The sequence below is a fragment of the Lates calcarifer genome, linkage group LG18, assembly GCF_001640805.2.
Source record: "Lates calcarifer isolate ASB-BC8 linkage group LG18, TLL_Latcal_v3, whole genome shotgun sequence".
Classification (NCBI taxonomy): domain Eukaryota; kingdom Metazoa; phylum Chordata; class Actinopteri; family Centropomidae; genus Lates; species Lates calcarifer.
In genome coordinates this window covers 8,354,023-8,373,116 of record NC_066850.1, presented here as the reverse complement: position 1 = coordinate 8,373,116, position 19,094 = coordinate 8,354,023, and the positions used below count along the sequence as shown (strand labels likewise).

Sequence of the window (19,094 nt, the reverse complement as noted above, 5' to 3'; positions counted from 1 at the left end):
AACAGGACAAAATAGGTTTGGGGAGAGTAAGAACAACACATTAAGGAACTCCATCTTGCTCTATCAGGAGCCCAACAGGGAGCAATTAGTCTTGCCTTTGAATCCCCCCACCATCTACTCTGTGCTGAATCTGTGAGTCATTACTCTGCTGTGAAGTTGTGGCATGGCAACTCTAACGTCGGCTCTGCTCTGCGCTCTATTAAATCAGCCTGGGAGCTGATCTATGAACTACACTGGTCTCACAGAGGCCCTGGTGTACAGGTTGGTGAGGAGAACGTGGAAAGATTGAGTTTAGCCACGGGATGAGCCCAATCAGCTGTAGGGACAGACCAGCGCAGCCCCGGAGACAGGTTTTACTAATGAGCCTGCTGCAGCATCACTCAGTTTTAAGGGGCTTTTTTCTCCTAAGTGCGCTGACATTTTAAACTTCTACTCATCAAGGTAAAGTGCAGAGAACCTGCTGTGGGATCTTATGGTAGAAAACTAATACAGACATTGAAATTAACGAAATTCATGGATTAATAAACTGAGATCGTGGATTAATTGACAATGTGTTTGGTATGGTGTTTGGCATGCTTCCAGTATGTTAAGGTGGTGTAGTACATTAAATGAAAGCACAGATTAATAATCAATGTCAGAAAAATAAACTTAAACTGTCTATCAATGAAATATGTGGTGAACCACTGTAGGATACGTGCACAGACCTCCAAAGAAGCCCTGCAATAGTCAACGTGCAACATATTCTGCACGGTATATATACATACACAACTCTTTAAACATACAGTACAGAACATTTTTATCTTCCTAGTAATGGAAAGTGCAAGCAGATATAATTGGCAGATGTTGGACATGTACATTTAAGAAGTACAAGACATCTAGTTGAAATTTCAGTCTTTTAGATGCTGTTGTGAGTGAAATAATTATATTACAAGACTTTATCTCATAGATGATTTAGGAAATGCAATAAACTATTATATTCAGCAGGTGATTGAGATGATTGCAGCAAACCTGCTGTTAAAAAGGCCTAGAAAGTGAAAGCCACTGAGACAAATCTGGTGAATGTTCTTTAGGATTTCTGTGGTGAAAACTAAACGACAGCCACTGTATCTCTTATCTAGAATTAAAATGTCACAGCCCCGGAGCAAAATGTCCTTTTCGAGGGCACAGCGGTCCCCAGAGCCGACCTCTGGACAGAAGTGAAATAGAGGGAGGAAAAATCAGATATCTGGTATCTACCTGCTTTCTTTTTCCTCGTCTCTTGGATTTTTATCACTGTTATTAGTTTGATAGGAAGGAGATGTAGAGGGACTGACAAGTGTAATCCTTCAATCCTGCACCAGTGTGTGTACATACTCCGTGTGTGTATGTGTGTGTGGATGGTCCTGAGACTGGCTCCAGGCTGGTCACACAGTCCCTTTCCTCCCACAGTATTTATTTACCATCATTTTGGTGATGACCTTGCTTTATGTTTCACTTCTGTCACAATCTATATGTCTGATGGTATTTCTGGCCTCTCTCTGTGCTGTGGCTGTCTACCTGCACACTGTCTACCCTTCCTGCATTACTCCCTTCCTCTAATTATCCATCTGAATGAAGACTTGCACTCTGTCTCTCTGGAGGGGGGATGACTGATAGGTCTCTTAAGGTTTCCCAGTGGATTAATTAAAGGTGAAACTCGCGATACCCATACAGGCTTTTGTGTGTGTGTCTGAAATAACACTTGTGTCTAATTTTTTACTCACAGACAGCTGTATTTATTATTATTTTATATTGTTTAATAAAATGAACAAGAGATGTTGTGCAAAGTCCTACTTGCACAGTAGTTACTGTAGCTGTAACTAAGTTTCATAGCTACTTGTATCCCAGAGACGCCAGTGTGGCTGTTGAATTGTTGTTTTGCCAGAGACATGCCACAAAAGTCATGTTATGTGGAGTGCTGTTAGCCCTAGGTTGCAGATGTGCTAACCTTGGCTGTTGATTTCTTGCTCTGCAGGGCAGCAATGTGGTGGAGGACCAGGACCTGCTGGAGATTGGGATTCTCAATTCAGCCCACAGACAGCGTCTCCTGCAGGCCATACGGCTGCTTCCCAGGGTCAGTACCACAGCTAATCAAACAGCTTGAAGACGTGAAGTACATCTGAACTTTCTAATCTAGGTTTACTGTAATCTCAGTAAGTTACATAAATTCATGCTCAGTTTGAGGACAGAGATATGTAAATATTCAAACTGAAATTTCCATTTTGAGAAACAGAGCTCATCCTCACTTTTGGCTCAAGCCAGTTTTGTTTAGTACAAATTCAACAAATCTCCTGCTCCATCTGTATTTCTGTGTGACATAACTCTCTCTGTGGGTGGTTGGATTTCATTCTGCATATTATGCAGAAAGCTTAAACAAGGCACCAAAGAGTAGGATTTACACCCTCCAAAACATTAAATTATATGACACAACAAACTGCTAAATTCACACCCAATAGTAATATAATTCACACACAAATACATACATATACCCGTGGACACACACTTTGAGCTCTAAATCATCAATAAAAATAACTTTAAAAGGGTCAGAATAATCAATATAAAGAACAGTCATAGGAGGGTGTGTGCAGGTGCAGGTTGCTGCTGTATGTGAGGCAGGTCAAATGCCTTTGTATGTGTGCGACTGTACGGAGTAAGAGTAGAAAAAAGAAGTCTGCAAAAGAGAGGACAGACAGAAAAGAGAGCTCAGAGATAAGCACGTTTCATACAGACACCCAGAAAACTTTGATCTCCAGTCAGCACTTTCCTCCTCTCTTCCTCACTAAACTTTTCAGAACACTGTAAAAAATTAAACCTTTAACTTTTGTCTGCCCTCACACACATATACACAGACATGTGTAGGCAACTTAAGGTGAAGGATGTGGGATGCTTGTTTGAAGCACCATAAACTCTCTGAAGCTGTTTTGACTGTCAAAGTAAAAGTGAATGAGTTATGAACTGTGTTTGCTTCACACATAAACTACCTCACTCTAAGCATTAACCCCCTGCTGTTGTCATCTTACTCTGCCTTTCTCAAAAGTTAGACTTGTGTTTACTTGTTTTTACTGGGAAAATATTACAAAGTTGTTTGAAAAATTCACTCTGTTAGAGCCTCTTTACTCTAACTTCCTCCCCTCTTTCCTCCTCTACCCTGCTGAACTGGGGACAGTCTGTGACAGAATAAATCTTTAATGATGAGGCTGTTACAGGAGAATCAAGAGAGAAAATGGGCTGTATTGTAGTAAGCATTTGTACAGAGTATACCTTTAGATTGCAGCTGCTCTATGCTACTAAGCTCCAAGTCAAATTATTACTGCACCAAATGGGCAGAAAAATATCACAAAACCTCCTAAGAAGTGGAAGTGAACAGATAGAAATATACTCAGCAGTCCAGGTTAATTTTCAGAGTCTTGTAAATAGCTGCAAAAAAGTAAGAAAAAAATTAAATATACATTTCCCTAACCTCACTCTCTCTCCTTCCTCTCTGTACCAAAGGTGCGGCCTATTGGTTACGATGGCAACAACCCAACATCAGTGGCGGAATGGCTGGAGTCGTTGGAGCTTGGCGACTACACCAAGTCTTTCCTCATCAACGGTTACACCTCCATGGAGCTTGTCAAGAAGATCTGGGAAATCGAACTCATCAATGTGAGTCTCACTCCTTTTTTTCCCCCCTTCCTACATGCGCTGCTGAAAAATGTCCACATGTTCTATACTTTTCTTGATGTCAACAAATCTAAGTCTTCCCTGTTTAGCCAAACCATCATTTGTCTGTGACATTTTGTGCAAGAACTTACAGTTGCACTGAGTGACATGTTCCTTCATAACAATGAACATAATGAACGCTGTAGTTTATTTTTGAGTCAGTCCCACATACACTGTCCTGCTGCCAGAAATACTTAGCAGAGCGCAATATGTGTATTAATCCATGGCTGAAAATAGTTCCCAACAAGCACTAGCACAATTCACTCCACTAACATTTGCTAAAAAATGCAATGCCTGACTGTTTGAGGAAATTATTGAGCCTTCTTAAAAAATGAAGCCACATATTTGTGACCTGTTTTTAAAAGATTTAAGCTTTCACATTTGTAGGGACAAATGGGCAGGGCAGGGAGGTAGGAAATTTGTCGACAGTAAAAAAAGAGAATAAAGCCAGCAAGTCTTATTAAAACAAGGAATATATCTGCAAACAGAACAAATTTCACAACTTGTTTTTTTTTCAAGTGATGCTTCTCCAACCCATGGACAAATATTTCCTCCACCTTTAGGCAGAGGGAAATATATTTTTAGCTTAAATGATGGGTTATAGCAGGTATTTTCTCCCTTCGTAACAAAGGACAGTGGTGTCACAGCAGGGGCTTTGTAGAGCTTGTTGGTTTCTGTCCTCATCTCTCACCTCTGTGACCGAGTGAATTTGTATCTCCTGCTCAGTATTTTGCACTTCAGACCCAAACATCAGTCCACACACAAGCTTTTGTCCTTTGTCCTTTTTATCCGAAACAAGGCTGAAGTTGACGTGAAAGCTCCCTCTGTGGGAAGGATGTAGAGGCCATACAGTGCTGAATGCCCATCAGGCATTTCTTCTCATTACTGTGCAATGCGTGCTGAGAATACAAACAGGAAGGAGGTGCAGTTTTGCTGTTAAATCATAACCTTACTGCATCTTTTTCTTGGTTTTTCTCTATTTTACCACTTGTCATATTTGCAATAACAAAGAGCAAGAAGAGTTTGCAGCTGCTTTCCCTTGAGTTAATCTCTCCTTCTGTAAATATCAGTAATGGTGGATGATAACAAAGTTTGACATATTGAGCTCCTATGTTGTCACAAAGTAGTGCAGGTTTATGATTCAATTTTACCAACATAAAATCTTGACTAGAGACGGGATTTACTGAAGCCTGATCTCATCGGAGTGATGTGCTCCTTTGATGCTCCGAGTCTAACGAAATCATGCTCGATTGCAGAGGGCGCCTGCCTGGCTGATTTCAATGAGAGAGAGAGGAGAGAGAAGGGGTGTTTTTCCTTCCCAGTGGAGGATAAAGTGATAAAGTGATGAGTGATCAGCTGGAGGAGGTGGAGAGGGAGTTATATAAGCATGTGGGATGCAAGATGTTTCTCAGCGCTGGGGATACCACCCACATGCTGTGCTTGTGTGTGTATATGTGTGTGTGCATGGGTATGTGTTTCTGGATGCATATGTGAGACAGAGAGAGTGTTAATACATGTTTATGTGTTTATGTATGTGTTTAAATGTTTGGCTTCTCAAACACAAGCCAGTCTACACTGTATATCTCTTATCCGTTTTTGGCAATATAAGAGCTTGAAAGTCTAAATGATCTAATGTACATATATAAAGGTTCTACATATTATGTTCTCCTTAATACTGAATTATTTAACTTGCACCTAAATAAAATGCCAATTAATTGATTAACCCTCTGTGTGGTAAAGAAACTGTTGTAGTGCAGGATGAAGCCACAAGAGGCTGCACAAGTACACTATACGTAAATGTCACACTGTCATGATTAACTGGGGCACTTGAATATAACAGCACCATCATTATCTTAGTATCTTAGTAACACCTGTTGTTTTCCTACTATGACAATTCACAGTGTCTGCTGTGAAAAAAGTCTGTTGATTGCTAGCAAAACCTAATGACTACTGCTGAGAAGGTAAGCTTAACAAGCAAAAATTTAAATTGCTTCTATGGGTGGAAATACAGTTCAACATTATTGCGGAATAAAGTTTCCTGTGATTGAATGATTAATGAATGAATATTTACTTAACTGGGTTTAAATAGAGCATTTCCAGTGGCTGATTTCCAGAGAAAATATCACTGGAAAAAACTACTGATGGTCAGAATCAAAGTCAACTTTAATTGGCTGTAAAAGTCAAGGTTTTATTATTATAAACTCATTACAATTAACTATCCTAAATAACTGTCTCTTCTGTTTCTATGTAATTATTAACAAATTACAATTACAGATTGTTCTTTCCAGGAGACTCTTAAGAATAATTAGGAAATGACAGACCCTTTAAAATAAAGTGTTAGTTTTGACTGGCCTGTACAGTTTTAAGCAGAACTTATCAACTGTATGGGAGTACATGCGAAAGAGAGAGTCTCTCTGTGTATGTGTGTGTGTGGTGTCTGGTGTACAAGCTGTTCTGTAATGACTGAGTACCACTGCAGCAATACACTGTCACTGAAGTAGTCTCTGGGGTGATGGAGAGGTCAGTGCTGTACCTGAGAGAGAGAGAGAGAGAGAGAGAGAGAGAGAGAGAGAGAGAGAGAGTGAGAGAGAGAGAGAGAGAGAGAGAGAGGGAGATGGTGGAGAGAATAAAATGGAGCAATGTGGAGAAGGACACATCGATCTAAAAGAAAGGATGGGGATGGAGAAAGAAGAGAATGAGCCTTTAAAAATAGACATTGGCCACCGCTGTCATGTAATGACCAGATAATCACTATGGGCAACAGATGCTGTGGTGTCTGGGGAGACAAGGGAGGTGTGTTAAGCATTGTTGGATTTTAAAATAGAGTGATGTGTGTGCACTGTATAGACATGTGTGTCCTCTTGATGGGGCACATATGTGCAGTCCTGCTGTTGTGGGATTAGAGGAGCATTCTCAAAACACCTTTTAATCCTGCCTGTACACACTCATACACAATGTACTGCAGACAGAGAGCAGGTGCACCTCTCTCTGCAGTATATTGTGTGTGTTGGAGTGTGTTGCTGTGGCTATCAGGATTTATGTCATCAGAGTAGTTTGACGCATCTGAGTCACACCTGCTCCAGGTTAACTGTAACATTTACATTTAGTCCTCAGGAAGAATATCAACAGACAAGTCCTGGTTATTGCAACTTGGATCTTATTTTTCTGTTTTTGGCCGTCACATAGTTTTTCTTTATTCATCTTCTTAAACATCCAGCCATCTCAATTTTCTAACAATAATATTATTGTTAATTTAATTTTTTATTGATAGTAGGTAGAGGTAATCAAAATACCTTATATGTTTTTTCCCTCTTCCTGCACATTGATTTCTATTGTCAATTGCATTTGTTCGATTTTTAACCCATACACTTGAAAAAACATTGTATTTACTAAAGCAACTGCTGAGGAAGGTTAACAATAAAATTATTACCCAAACAGTTCATCTTAAACATCTATCACAGTTTACAGACCTGCTGTGCCGACAGAACACTTAACTCTTAACTTTGAGGTAAAACTGGTAGTGAGCGTTGACAGTGGATAGTTTGGCAGTAATTGTATAATTTACATTTGTTGTCTTCACCAAAACAGTTGGGCTACGCTGGTGGTTTGTTTAAAATCTCTGTGAATGTCCCACCACTTGTGTGTTTGCCCTATCTGACTTCTTTTTAGCAATATTTCAGTATTTTCAGATCTCAACAAGTAATTAGTTTGGTATGATGTTATCATGATAGGAATGATGGCAACACTATGAAATAAGACCAAAGTAATCTTTTCATGTGTTTCAGAATTAACATCAGACATGTCCATAAAAAAAGAAGAAAAGCCTTGTATAGTAAAGTGGGAGTTTAATGTCTTAACAATTGAAATGAAAAGTCATTAAATCAGACTTTCTTATTTTAAATTATTAAATTAATGTTAATAATTAATAAGAATTCATTATTTAAAATGGTCAAGTGTGCACACACTGCTTATAATTGGAGTTTTTCTGTAGATTTAAAGAATCACGGGCCACTGAATGTACTGAGCTAATGTACCTTCACCTACAGTGCTGATATTTATATATAGTGCTGCATAAATTCAATGGATTAATAGATTGGCAGCAAAAGATCACAAATGAATCTTCAAGTAATTTATCAAGTTGGTGGTTAAAGCAGGCAAAAATGAGTATTTTCTTGCTTTCCTTCATGTCAGATGATTATAATTAGACTATTGTGTGTGAGAGGGGCAGAAGATTTTGAACATTTTTGTCTTTGGGGAGCCGCCATTTAAGCTGCTTTGTGACCTTAATTTTCCCCTAGCCCAAACTAATTTAGAGGGCTATGTCAGGTACTTGAGAATGTAATAATGGGAAGACATTATGGCTCTATCAACCTGCTTTTAATATCACAACTCTCTTGGTAAAATCTGTCATCTGTCTCAACAATAATTTACTGTCATAATCTTCATTGTACAGAGGTTCAGGCATTAACCCAGGCTATGAAGCAGACTTGTTTAAGAACATTTTAGCTGGAATCTAGACTGACATGCTGACTCTGAAAAGCTTCATAATGCAACATGAACACTGAATATCACTAATACTGATGATGAGTCTGACTGGAAGAAAAGTCTTCATTCTTCTGTTAAAACCAGGAGGGGTTTATGGTTTGAAACCATGTCTGGTGAAACATGTTTTCATAACATAGCTTTGGCCAGACAGTAACCTTTGATTGATCTAGGAGGGACTGATGAACAAACATTAATAATTTGCATCAAGGATGGTGAAAATACAAATATGACTTTCTCATGCCAAAAAGAATACTTACTCAGTTATCTTGTGTCTATTTTACATGATGACAAATGCCACTGATTTACATATTCATTTCCCTGCAGTGCAGTGAGCTACAGACACATCCTGTAAATATCCACATGGTGGTGCTGCTGCCTCTCAGTTCAGTCTGACCACCTTGTCTCGGGGTGAGGAAAGTGGGAAAGTACAAAACAACTGCGTCAAGGCTGCAAATTGCTCTCATTTCAAGTGAGTCCTCAGAGAGCCCAGAGCGAAGCAATTAGAAATAGATTTCGTTTTTGAAAGTCACGTTCACAACAGTGGAGTGCAGATAGTTTCTGGTCCTGAAGGAGCAATTCCCTTAATGTTTTCTAGACAAGTGGACCCTAATATCAGAGAAGACTGTGTGTGTTTGTGTGTGAGTGTATGAGCTGTGTGTCCTTGGTTACCTGTGAATTGTGCTGAACATGCAAAGTGTTTGATTGAAGGTCAGAGAGAATAGGAAGTTGAGTTTTTCTGGCCTTGTGTAAACATTTCTCTCTGAATGTGTGTATATGTGTGGCTACTTTCATCGATGAAAGGCCTCTGAGATCTTTGTAGTGGAGTTATCTAACAGTGAACATGTGATTGTATATTATTATATGTTTCCATAGAGACATATGTACGTCATAATATAGTTGAGAAAGGATGGGTTTTTGGGCTAATCCATTCTCAGCTGTAGTAAATATTTGACAGATAAAGGTACTTTATCATACCATCATCACATAAAGCAGTCCTGCTCACTACAGTAACCTAATACTGCTGGTTCTCCCCTAACTGTTTTGGCTTGTGACCCTTTAAACCAATGGCTCACAGTCCCCCATTACAGTTTCTATACTGTGAGCAGTCCAATCAAAGAGTTGCAATCCCATCTCTGATTGTTTCATCCAAGAGGTATCCATAATTCATCCATTCAAAAAGCAAAGAGAAGAGAGTTGTTTTCAAATCTGTTTACTTTGTGGTGAAAGAAGTATTCTTTATGTAGAGTGCATCCATTCTTAGTAATACAACAGGTGATCAGCATGTCAGGGAAGTAAATTATACTGTGTGGTCTTTAACAAGCATATAGTATTTCATACGATCGATCACATGGTTTGTATGTAAAATATTTACCTGTAAAATAGGTAGTTGTGATGGCTGTCAGATAAATGTACTGAAGTGAAAACATCAGTACTTTCCTATGAAATATATGGAGCATAAAGGAGCATAAAATTGAAATACTCAAGTAAATTCAAGACCTCAAATTTGTACTACTTGACTAAATGTACATAAGTTACTTTACACTATTTTTTCCTGTCTTGTTAATTATCTCATAACCTCTCCCACCAGTGACCATAAAGCATCCTCAGGTATTAAGGGTGAGTCAGTTGTGTAGAGAGAATATTGCAAAGTCTCTCCTGATTGACAAATCTTCATTGCTTTATGATAAATCATTATATCATATGTAGTATGTAGGAAAAGATTTTGTGTCTTCGTCAGGTCTCTTGCATGTGAGGACCTGCAAGTGTGCGTTCACACTGTGTAGAGGTGTGTGTGTGGGTGTGTGAGATTCACCTACAGGGTCTGACTTGTCCCTGCATTCCCCTCAGTTATTACAACATGCCATTTCAGAAACACAGAAATGGGAATGTGTTCTGAAGACCTCCAAATGACTAACTTTGTGTGTGTGCGCGCACGCGCGCAAATATGTGTGTGTAACTGTATGAGAGGTCCAAAATAAATTGAGGACAGTCATGAGAGTTCAGCCTTTCTTTTACCGCTTGTACTCGGTTGCCATGGCGGCTACTAGTTACCATAGAGACTAGAGATATGTGCATTTGGTATAAATGAATTGGAATGTGTTTATGTGTATGTGTGTGTGCTGGATTGCCTTTTTCTGATAACATTCCAAATATTTTGAGTGTGTGTGTGTCTGTGTGTGTGTGTGTGTGTGTGTGTGTGTGTGTGTGTGTGTGTGTGTGTGTGTGTGTGTGTGTGTGTAATGTTCCTGTGCTTATCACCTTCCTTGTCACCTCTCCAAATGGACAGATTGTCTCACATCCCAGCACCAGATGGTTCCTGCCTTCGTTAGACTCTGCAGGAATAAACTCTATACATCATACAATAGTACCTAGACACACATGCATCCACTCTCCCATCAGCTAGTTTACCTATTCACATATTCAGGATGAGTTTTCGCAACAAAAAGACGTCTATGCGTGTGTTAATTGTGGCTGTCACACACTTGTTTCATACTGCAGGCCTTCGTACGTGTCCAGCATGTTCAAATATGAGAATACAGTACGTTCACATACAGTATGTGTGAAAAAGGGGAGTGAGTAGTAGCTGGTGTTAATTTTCACGTGGGTGGATTTGCCTCAGGACTTCAGTGTACTTCACCATCCCTGCCTGCCGATATCACTCTCCTCACTCGCCTTATTAGGCGTTTTCACTTCCTGTTGTAGCGCTGACTGTGCTGGAGATAGTGTGGGAGGCATCAGGAGAGAATGTGTGTGACCCCCTGAGCACACCCTGAACCTGTGGCTCACTAGTGCTGCTGTAGAGCTGTAGCTGCTGGTCCGCTGCTTCACAATCAGCACACCTCACTTGTCAACAGGAGGATTAATCCCTCCATAGGTGTTTGCTCAGGATCACTGACATGTTGAGTATTTTAGTTTGTATACAGCTTAAGTCAAATTCTATTTTTGTCTGTCTAACATTGTGGTTGGTGAGAGCAATAGGCTGATTAACTACTTAATCCATCTCTCAAGTCCATTTAGTGACTGTTTAGAGCTTTCGATCATATTAAATCATCTTCATCTGCTGTTTCAAATGTTAAAAGATAAACTTTGAAGCTCAACTATTGAGCCAACATGGATGAAAAGTTCCTTAGGAGAAAAGGAAGTTTGAATATTTACAGTTTCACAACAACTGGGTATCTACCTAATGAAGATCATGTGATGTGAAGAAGCTTTAGATCGTCTCACTAAATGGACCTCAAGATGAGACTGTTTTATCCTGGTCAAAGATTAACTTTTAAACTCATCTCTCAGGTTTTGATATGATAAGTCTCTTAATGGTCTGAAAGAGTAAAAAAAGATGATAAATATACATTTAATAGATTTAATAGTTCCTATATTTTTTGTTGTTGTCCCAATATGTTTATTGGTCTATTTATTTTTAAATAGTTTTCAAAGACTTCTGGATATTTCTTTACATCTTCCCTTAAAATTTTAAAATAACAGATTCAGTCACATTTAAATCTGCAGTATAGTTGTTTAAACACAGACAGTAAGAAGAAGTCATGCACTGTCTTTAGTTGGTGCTGCTGGATCACATAAGTAGACTCTTGTAAAGACAGAAATAGTCAGAATGACGTCAAGCTGTGGGGGTTGGATTTCATTTATTTGACACTTGCACTCACACACATGAAAATATATACTCTCATACATAAACACATGCACATGCTTAATATAAAGCACCAAAGAGACACACACACACACACACACACACACACACACACACACAAGCACTGCTGTTGCCCTAGTTGTGTCCTACAGTCAGCTGATAGATAAGCCAAGAGCACACTGAGTGAGTAAGATTTCAAACATGTTTAATTTCTTACCCAGATAAGGATGTTTGGTTGTTATGGCTCAGTGTTACTCAAAAACCTCAGTGATGATGCTGCTCTGTAGTACATGAGGCCTGAAAGAACATTGCAAAAGAGTCATTAGGTTTCAGATAAGTGGGAAATTCTCTGCTCTGAGCCATTTCCTACGAAGTGTCTAAACTTGTTTATAGCTCAACAGAAAAATGCAATATAATAAAGACTAATAACAGACTTACAAAGTAGAAGGCTGTATTTCGGGTTCCAGAAGTAAAAGGTCCATTTGTTTTCTACAAAGACGATGTTCAGTGACTTACAGTTGGAGCCCTTACAAGACTTGGATTGGCATCAAACTCTCCCGGTCGACGGGTGCCATGGTGGCCTGAGGTTTAGGGCACTAAGCAAGAACTTCAACGTCCTCTGTTCGCGTCAAGCTCAGGATGTCAATCACCATCTCCCTCTTCACTTATTTCCTTTAATCTTTTCACAGCTCGCTATCTAACAAAAGAATAAAAATCCTTTCCTGGTTGAATACAAAAGATAAGCAACTGCATTAGACAGTATCTGGTTCTTTGATATCAAAGGCACAAACCTGTGTGCATAAAAAAGAGAGACGTTGAACCTCGGTTACATAACACATTTTGTAGAAACCTGTTTAAATGTTATACATTTTAAATTTGGATTCTGGGTCAATTTCAGATGAATTCAGTAACTATGATGAGGTGTTTGGTGCCAGTTGCAACAACAATGAGTTCTGAATTTGCTACAGCTCTGATTCACACCTCTAACTGGCTTCTCTATAGCAACAGCAAGAGAGGCTCATGGGTGTCATACTAAAGCCTTTTGGCACACCAAACTGACTCATACTTCTCAGAAACAACCTTAAAATAGTTCAAACTGATGGCCATAACAATAGCAATGGTAAATTATCCAGGAGACTCAGGAATCAATTAAAGGAATAGTTCAACATTCGGGGATTGGCTTTGCTGATGAGAGGATCAATACCATGCTTGTATCTATGTGGTAAATATTTAACTACAGCCAGCTGCTTGTTAGCTTAGCTTAGCACAAAGACTGGAATCAGGGGGAAACAGCTAGCCTGGCTCTATCCAAAGGTAACAAATCTGCCTACCAGCACCTCTAAAGTTCACTGAGGCTCAAGTTATATTTTCTTATGTGTGCAAAAATTGAAGTGTAAAAACAAGTTGCTGGACTAACATTTGTACAGGAGCAGTAACTTTCAGGAGTCTTGTCCATGGAGTTGCCAGTAGCCACCTGGGACTGTTGGCTAATTGTTTCTCCCTGTTTAAGCTAAACTAACAGCAGTAGCATTATAGCTGCCATTATCTAACTCAAATGTTTAACTGCAAATGTTTAAAACTTAGAGTGATTCACTTCTTCCTATTTTTTTTGGAGTGGGGGTTTACATTGCTGTCTTATCATGATGACAATACTGCTGTTGTTGAACTCTCTCAAGTCATGCAGCACACAAAACACACATTTACACTCCCTGTGAACCAGCACGAGCTTGTCTCTGTACGAGCCCAGCGTCTCCATAGTGACAAGATGGAGAGGAGGAGGGGGAAATGTAAACTGGGTACAAAGAGAGAGAGAGAGAGAGAGCGAGAGAGTGAGAGAGCACAGAGTGAGGGAGTGTGTGAGCACAGAGAGAGAGAGAGAGCGAGGGAGAGAGTGCTCAGGCAGAGACATGTAGGAGATGTAGTCTGGCTGCCGCAAGCTGAAGAAAGAGGAGGAGTTGGTGAGCGCTGGAAATCTGCAGACTGAGTGAGTGTGAGAGAAGAGAAGGGAGACAAAAGCTGGTGGTGAGGAGGCGAAGAGTACAGCTAGGAACGCGTGGATACAGAGAAGAGGGAGGCAGAAGGAAAAAGAAACACTTGTCTTGCACGGCAACAAAGCAACAGTAAAGAGCAGAAGAAGAGAGTGTGAGAAAAGGACAGCGCAGGAGAGGAAACCAAACTGAAGACGACTTCTCAACCTTATACTGGGAATAAGTCCCATCTTGTGGGGAGGTAAGCCTACTGGGAGACAGAATGGGAAAGAGATGGGAGAGCTGTAAAGCATAAGAAAGATAAGAGAGAAGAGATACAATGAAAAGCACTGATCCTTTTGTTCTTTGCTTGCTGTTTCATTTATGCATCTTTCATGCAGATGCTCTGCGAGGCTGGGGTGATTACTGTATACGAAATACTTCGATGATGCTCAATCAACACTGCTGACTAGGCTAATTCACTGGCAGTGTGACTGTGTGTACGTGTGTGTGCAGGAGTTGTAGATCAATGTTTTTTGTGCATTTAGTGTGTAGGAGTCTGTTCTTGAGCCACCTAAGAGTATGAGCTCAGTGTTGAAGCATCGATCGTGCTTTGATAAAACATAAGTTTACTGCAAAGTCTCTTCATTCCACATGCAGAGTGACAGAGAGGATGACGTCTATTTAGTCTCTTTATGGAAAATCTAATTAAGTTACTTTTCTCAGTTGCATAATAGGTTGTTCTGATGGTGAGGAATTTGCTTGACTTGTGTACATGTACCCAATCCATGCCATCATCAAGAGACTGGCCCAAGTTGTCACATTTGCACGTCACAAGACTCTCTGAAAGGCATATGGTGCAAATCTCAACTTTCAGCTCTCAACTAAAAAGAAAAAAGGCCCACAAGCCAACTATTGTCTCTATATCCAGTCTGAGTCAGTGAAGAAAAAAGCTACTGAATTACTACCACAATTAAATTCCCTCAAATCCAATTGCTGCCCTAATTTATGTCCTATCCTCATTTGCATGCACTAACATACTCTTAGAAAATGGCAAGCGAAGTGAAATCTGGGACAAGACAAGAAAAGGATGTTGTTTAAGATGGTTTGGAAGAGTCTGTGCAGGTGTAAGCTGTCAACTTAATGACATATATTTAAGTGGTAATCGCTATGTATGAGAGAAACTGTAAACATTTATTAGCACAAGGAAGGTCATGTGATGCCTGTTTCCATGGTTTTTTATCTAAGCTTTCAAAGTCCTAATTTTCTAGTCCCACTTTCATGTAAAACAATAAAACCATTCAAAGAAACAGCAGTGATTAGGCTTTAGTTGAAGGCTTGCTAGATTTATCATGTTGTTCTTGGTTGCCCAAAATCTAAGAATCAAGCAGCTACGATGATTCCTTGCCTGTGTGAACTTATTTTCTTAAAATGATGAAGGGAAACAAGGCAACAGTGACAGTGCAAGACTGAAAAGGAAAAGAAAGCCAGGACCTTGCGGGAGGTAAATAGAGGGAAAGAACAAGACAGGTCCCAGCAGGACGGAGGGAGCAGAAGTATTTTTCTTCTCTCAGCTGCTGAGGAACAAACCGGACAGACAGAAAGATTGAACTGGAAATTCTGCCTGATGCTGTTTACCTCAGACGCTGGTCGATCAATCATAATCCAGCCTCCTGTTCATCAAATCGTCACCACAGCGAGTCATTGCAATAGATTCCTCTTCAGTGACCGGCATTAGTCAAAAGGCAGCCCAGACAAACCACACATGATGGATGATCCTGTGAAAGACACTGTGTAGACACAGGCTTTTAATGTACAGTAACTGGGGTAATGATGCAAACGGTTTAAACTCTAAACATCATTTTGGTAATGCTACCAGTATCTTCAGAAATGCAACTAGTTTTATTCTGTTTTGTTAATTCTGCTGCGTCTTCTTTTTTAAACAAGTCCTTGAATTATTCATAGCGTTGACAAGTCTATTCTGTATCCTTCAGTCATTTACATTAGAAGGGGAGAGTGTGTTTTCAAAGTGTTGATATCTTAGTTTGGGACTGAACTGGGTCACAAAACAGGAATTGCATTGGTGGACACCTGTTTTTCACCACAGACTGTAAAAAGCTCTTTTTTTTTTAAATCCAAAATATCTGTCATAATCGGAAAGGTTATGTACAGTGGCCAAAGTACAGCAGTCTTGAAATTCCTGTGTACTCAGTGAATGTGTGTATAAACATATGAGTGACCTCTTGGAGAAGCAGGACATTGTATCTTGCTTTACATTTTGGTTAGTCTATCTTTAGCTTCAAAGCTTTGACCTGATTGGCTGCTTTTAATATTTAGCAATGTTATGTAGAGATACATTGTTACCTAATATTTGCACCCAGTTACTGCTCAGGTGTAACTGATCTGTACTGTTAGCTTATGGAACTAGCTAACCAAATGTTAGCTTGCTAATGTCTGAACCATTTAGATTGAAGCGTAAAAGACTTGATCAAACAGTTCAAAAACAAAACAAACAAACAAAAAAACAACAACCAGAATATACTTTAAATTACAAAATGTTATGTCAGATTAGCATAATTAGATATTTTCCTCTTACTGAAACTGTATGAACACTAGTAACTCTTTAATACTCATTTCCCCTTAAAATTGTTATTTCCACATTTCTTCCATTTTTGTTTTGCAAAACTAGTACATTCTAAAACATTCAGGGAGGAATTAATGAACAAACTTATTAAAAGTTTGAGAGAGCTGGAGCTACCCAATCCAGATTTCTTTATCCAAACTACAAACATCAGAGAAACACGCAGTAGCTGATACATCTCACAGATCCCCAACTACTCCTGCAAGATTTCTCACTTGCATTGGCTGCTGGAAATAGGAACAGTACCGGTACAAATATTCAACTGCTCCTCTTCTCATTTTGAAGTTTTCCCACCACTCACAGAGAATCACGAGGGAGCACACAGCAGGGTCCCATCCAAAGCTGTCCCTCAGCAGCGAGTTCACAGATGCACATATGGCTGCTACAAGCATCCTATTAACCCGATCTTGTATCTGTAGCCTTTTCTCTTCAAATAGTATCTATGCTGTATGTTGTACGCTTCACTGACTCTGACCACGAGCAGCTGTTGTATGTAAGACCTACTGTACCTCTGCTGTGCAAGCTACCAAACAACAACAACATAAACATCATTCACCTGGGCTCTCTCTGTTGCTATGTCAACCTTAACTGAGTTATGTCATGTGGTCACGCACACCGTACAAGCTGCACAGGTCACACACAGGTCTTATTATATACACATGATCGACAAAAGACTTGTAGTGAAAAGTTGTCTTAATGATCAAAGAATTCACAATGTCTTACCTCATTAGGCCCTTTAAACATGAATGTGTGTGTAACTGTTAATTTCATGTTTATTATTGTTCCTCTGCATTTTTATCATTCTGACACTCTTAAAGACCAGAGGTGGAAAAAACTCTTTGAATCACCCACACCCAGATAGTACTGTACGCTCATAAATATACACACATACGCATGCATGTTCACACACAGCCTGGTGCCTCAGGAGAGCTTGTGCTCCTCTGTAGTGTGAAAATCAGTTCCATCTTGAGGCTTTGAAGTATTTATTAATCCAGAAAAATATCCCAAACCATTTCCTCTCTCATTTTATTTGGAATTCAATTCACAAGCTTCTGTGTGTGAGTGTGTGGTAAAGAGCATGTGTATGTGTATGTGCGCAAGTGTGTCTGCAGAAGACAAGCTTTGAGAGATCTTGTTTCAACTGTGATCCTGCAGCATTTGCCAGTGTTTGCACACACACACACACCCACCCTGTGCTTCCAGTCATAGTTACAGTTCTCTTGCTATTAATGAAGATATATCTGTCTCCATGTGGGCGGGCTTATTAACAGCCTGTTTCTCAGCAATGAAACAAATTGTCCTATTGGTCCCTGTTGGACATCATTTTTTACACATCACCCTTAGCTGCAACTCCCCTCCGCTCTAGGTTGCTAGGCGACCAGTGGTCTCTGGTTTCCCTCCCCTGTCAAACCCCAGTAATGTGGTGTGTGTGCATGTTTGTGTGGATATTTACAGTATATATGGTGTGTGTGTGTGTGTGTGTGTGTGTGTGTGTGTGTGTGTGTGTGTGTGTGTGTGTGTGTGTGTGTGTGTGTAGGAGAAGCCGTAGTTCTGAACAGAGCAAAGAGCAATGAAGCTGAAGCCTGGACATTGCTGTCATGAACCCAGCTAAGCTTTCGGTGGTATGCTCTCTGACAGTTACATATTGTGTGTGTGTGTGTGTGTGTGTGTGTGTGTGTGTGTGTGTGTGTGTGTGATCCATTGAGAGTCCAGCCAAATCAATACTAATCATTCCACACTCATCAAGTGAAGGATGGAGCGATGAGAGAACAAGGCAGAGGAAGGTGGCTGGCTGTGATTAAGTATTCAGGGTTAGAAAAACATCAATAATCAGGGTGAGAAATGAGCCAAGCATTGTTGCTATAAATGTCTACACCTTCACACACACTGAGCACTGTGCACATTATTCACATTACATCAATGCTGTATTACAACAAAACCTATAGATTGCAATATGGAAGCACTCCCTGACTGTTGTCCTCTTGTATATCCCATCTCAGTGGACAGATTTAGTGCTGCAGATCATTGGCTGACGTCAGCTCTCGAATTTAAATTTCTTTCACAAACCATTTAATATGATTATAGTAATTATACTACTCAACCAGGCTGTTCCCAGGATTTTAGAAATACTCAGGTCATGAGTCCAGATTTCCTCAGCCCTACCCCACCCACTTTGACACTTGACTAGCCACCAACCAAATTCTGTACAATTTTCTGAGTATTTATAGGAATACTTTCGAGAGAAGTAATTTCCTAGAGTCTCCACTGGTTGTCTGCCAACTGCTCCCAGCCAATAGTCTGGCACATACCCCCCTGTAAAACTATGAGTTGTTGTCTTCACATTTCAATTTTTGTACAGATTAAACAAGCAAGATACAAAATAATGAGCTTTAGAGATGCTGGTAGGCACATTTTGTTACCCTTGGACAGAGCCAGTTTAGCTGTTTCCCCCTGTTTTCAGTCTAAGCTAAGCTAACCGTTGGGTCCAGCACATATTTACTGTACATACAGGAGAGTGGTATCAATCTTTTCATTTAACTTTTGACAAGGGAGAGGCTTATTTTCCCAAATGTCA

The 19,094-nt window shown here is 39.8% G+C and overlaps 1 protein-coding gene across 9 annotated transcripts in view; it reads left to right on the top strand.

The window, feature by feature from the left end:
• anks1b (ankyrin repeat and sterile alpha motif domain containing 1B) overlaps positions 1–19,094 on the top strand; it is a 215,312-nt gene that overhangs the window by 157,834 nt on the left and 38,384 nt on the right. For all 9 annotated transcript variants that reach the window (XM_051077885.1, XM_051077884.1, XM_051077890.1 and 6 more), the window contains exons 18-19: positions 1,994–2,092; positions 3,511–3,663. In XM_051077885.1, coding sequence (XP_050933842.1) covers positions 1,994–2,092; positions 3,511–3,663 — 252 coding nt within the window. The remainder of the gene's footprint in view (positions 1–1,993; positions 2,093–3,510; positions 3,664–19,094) is intronic.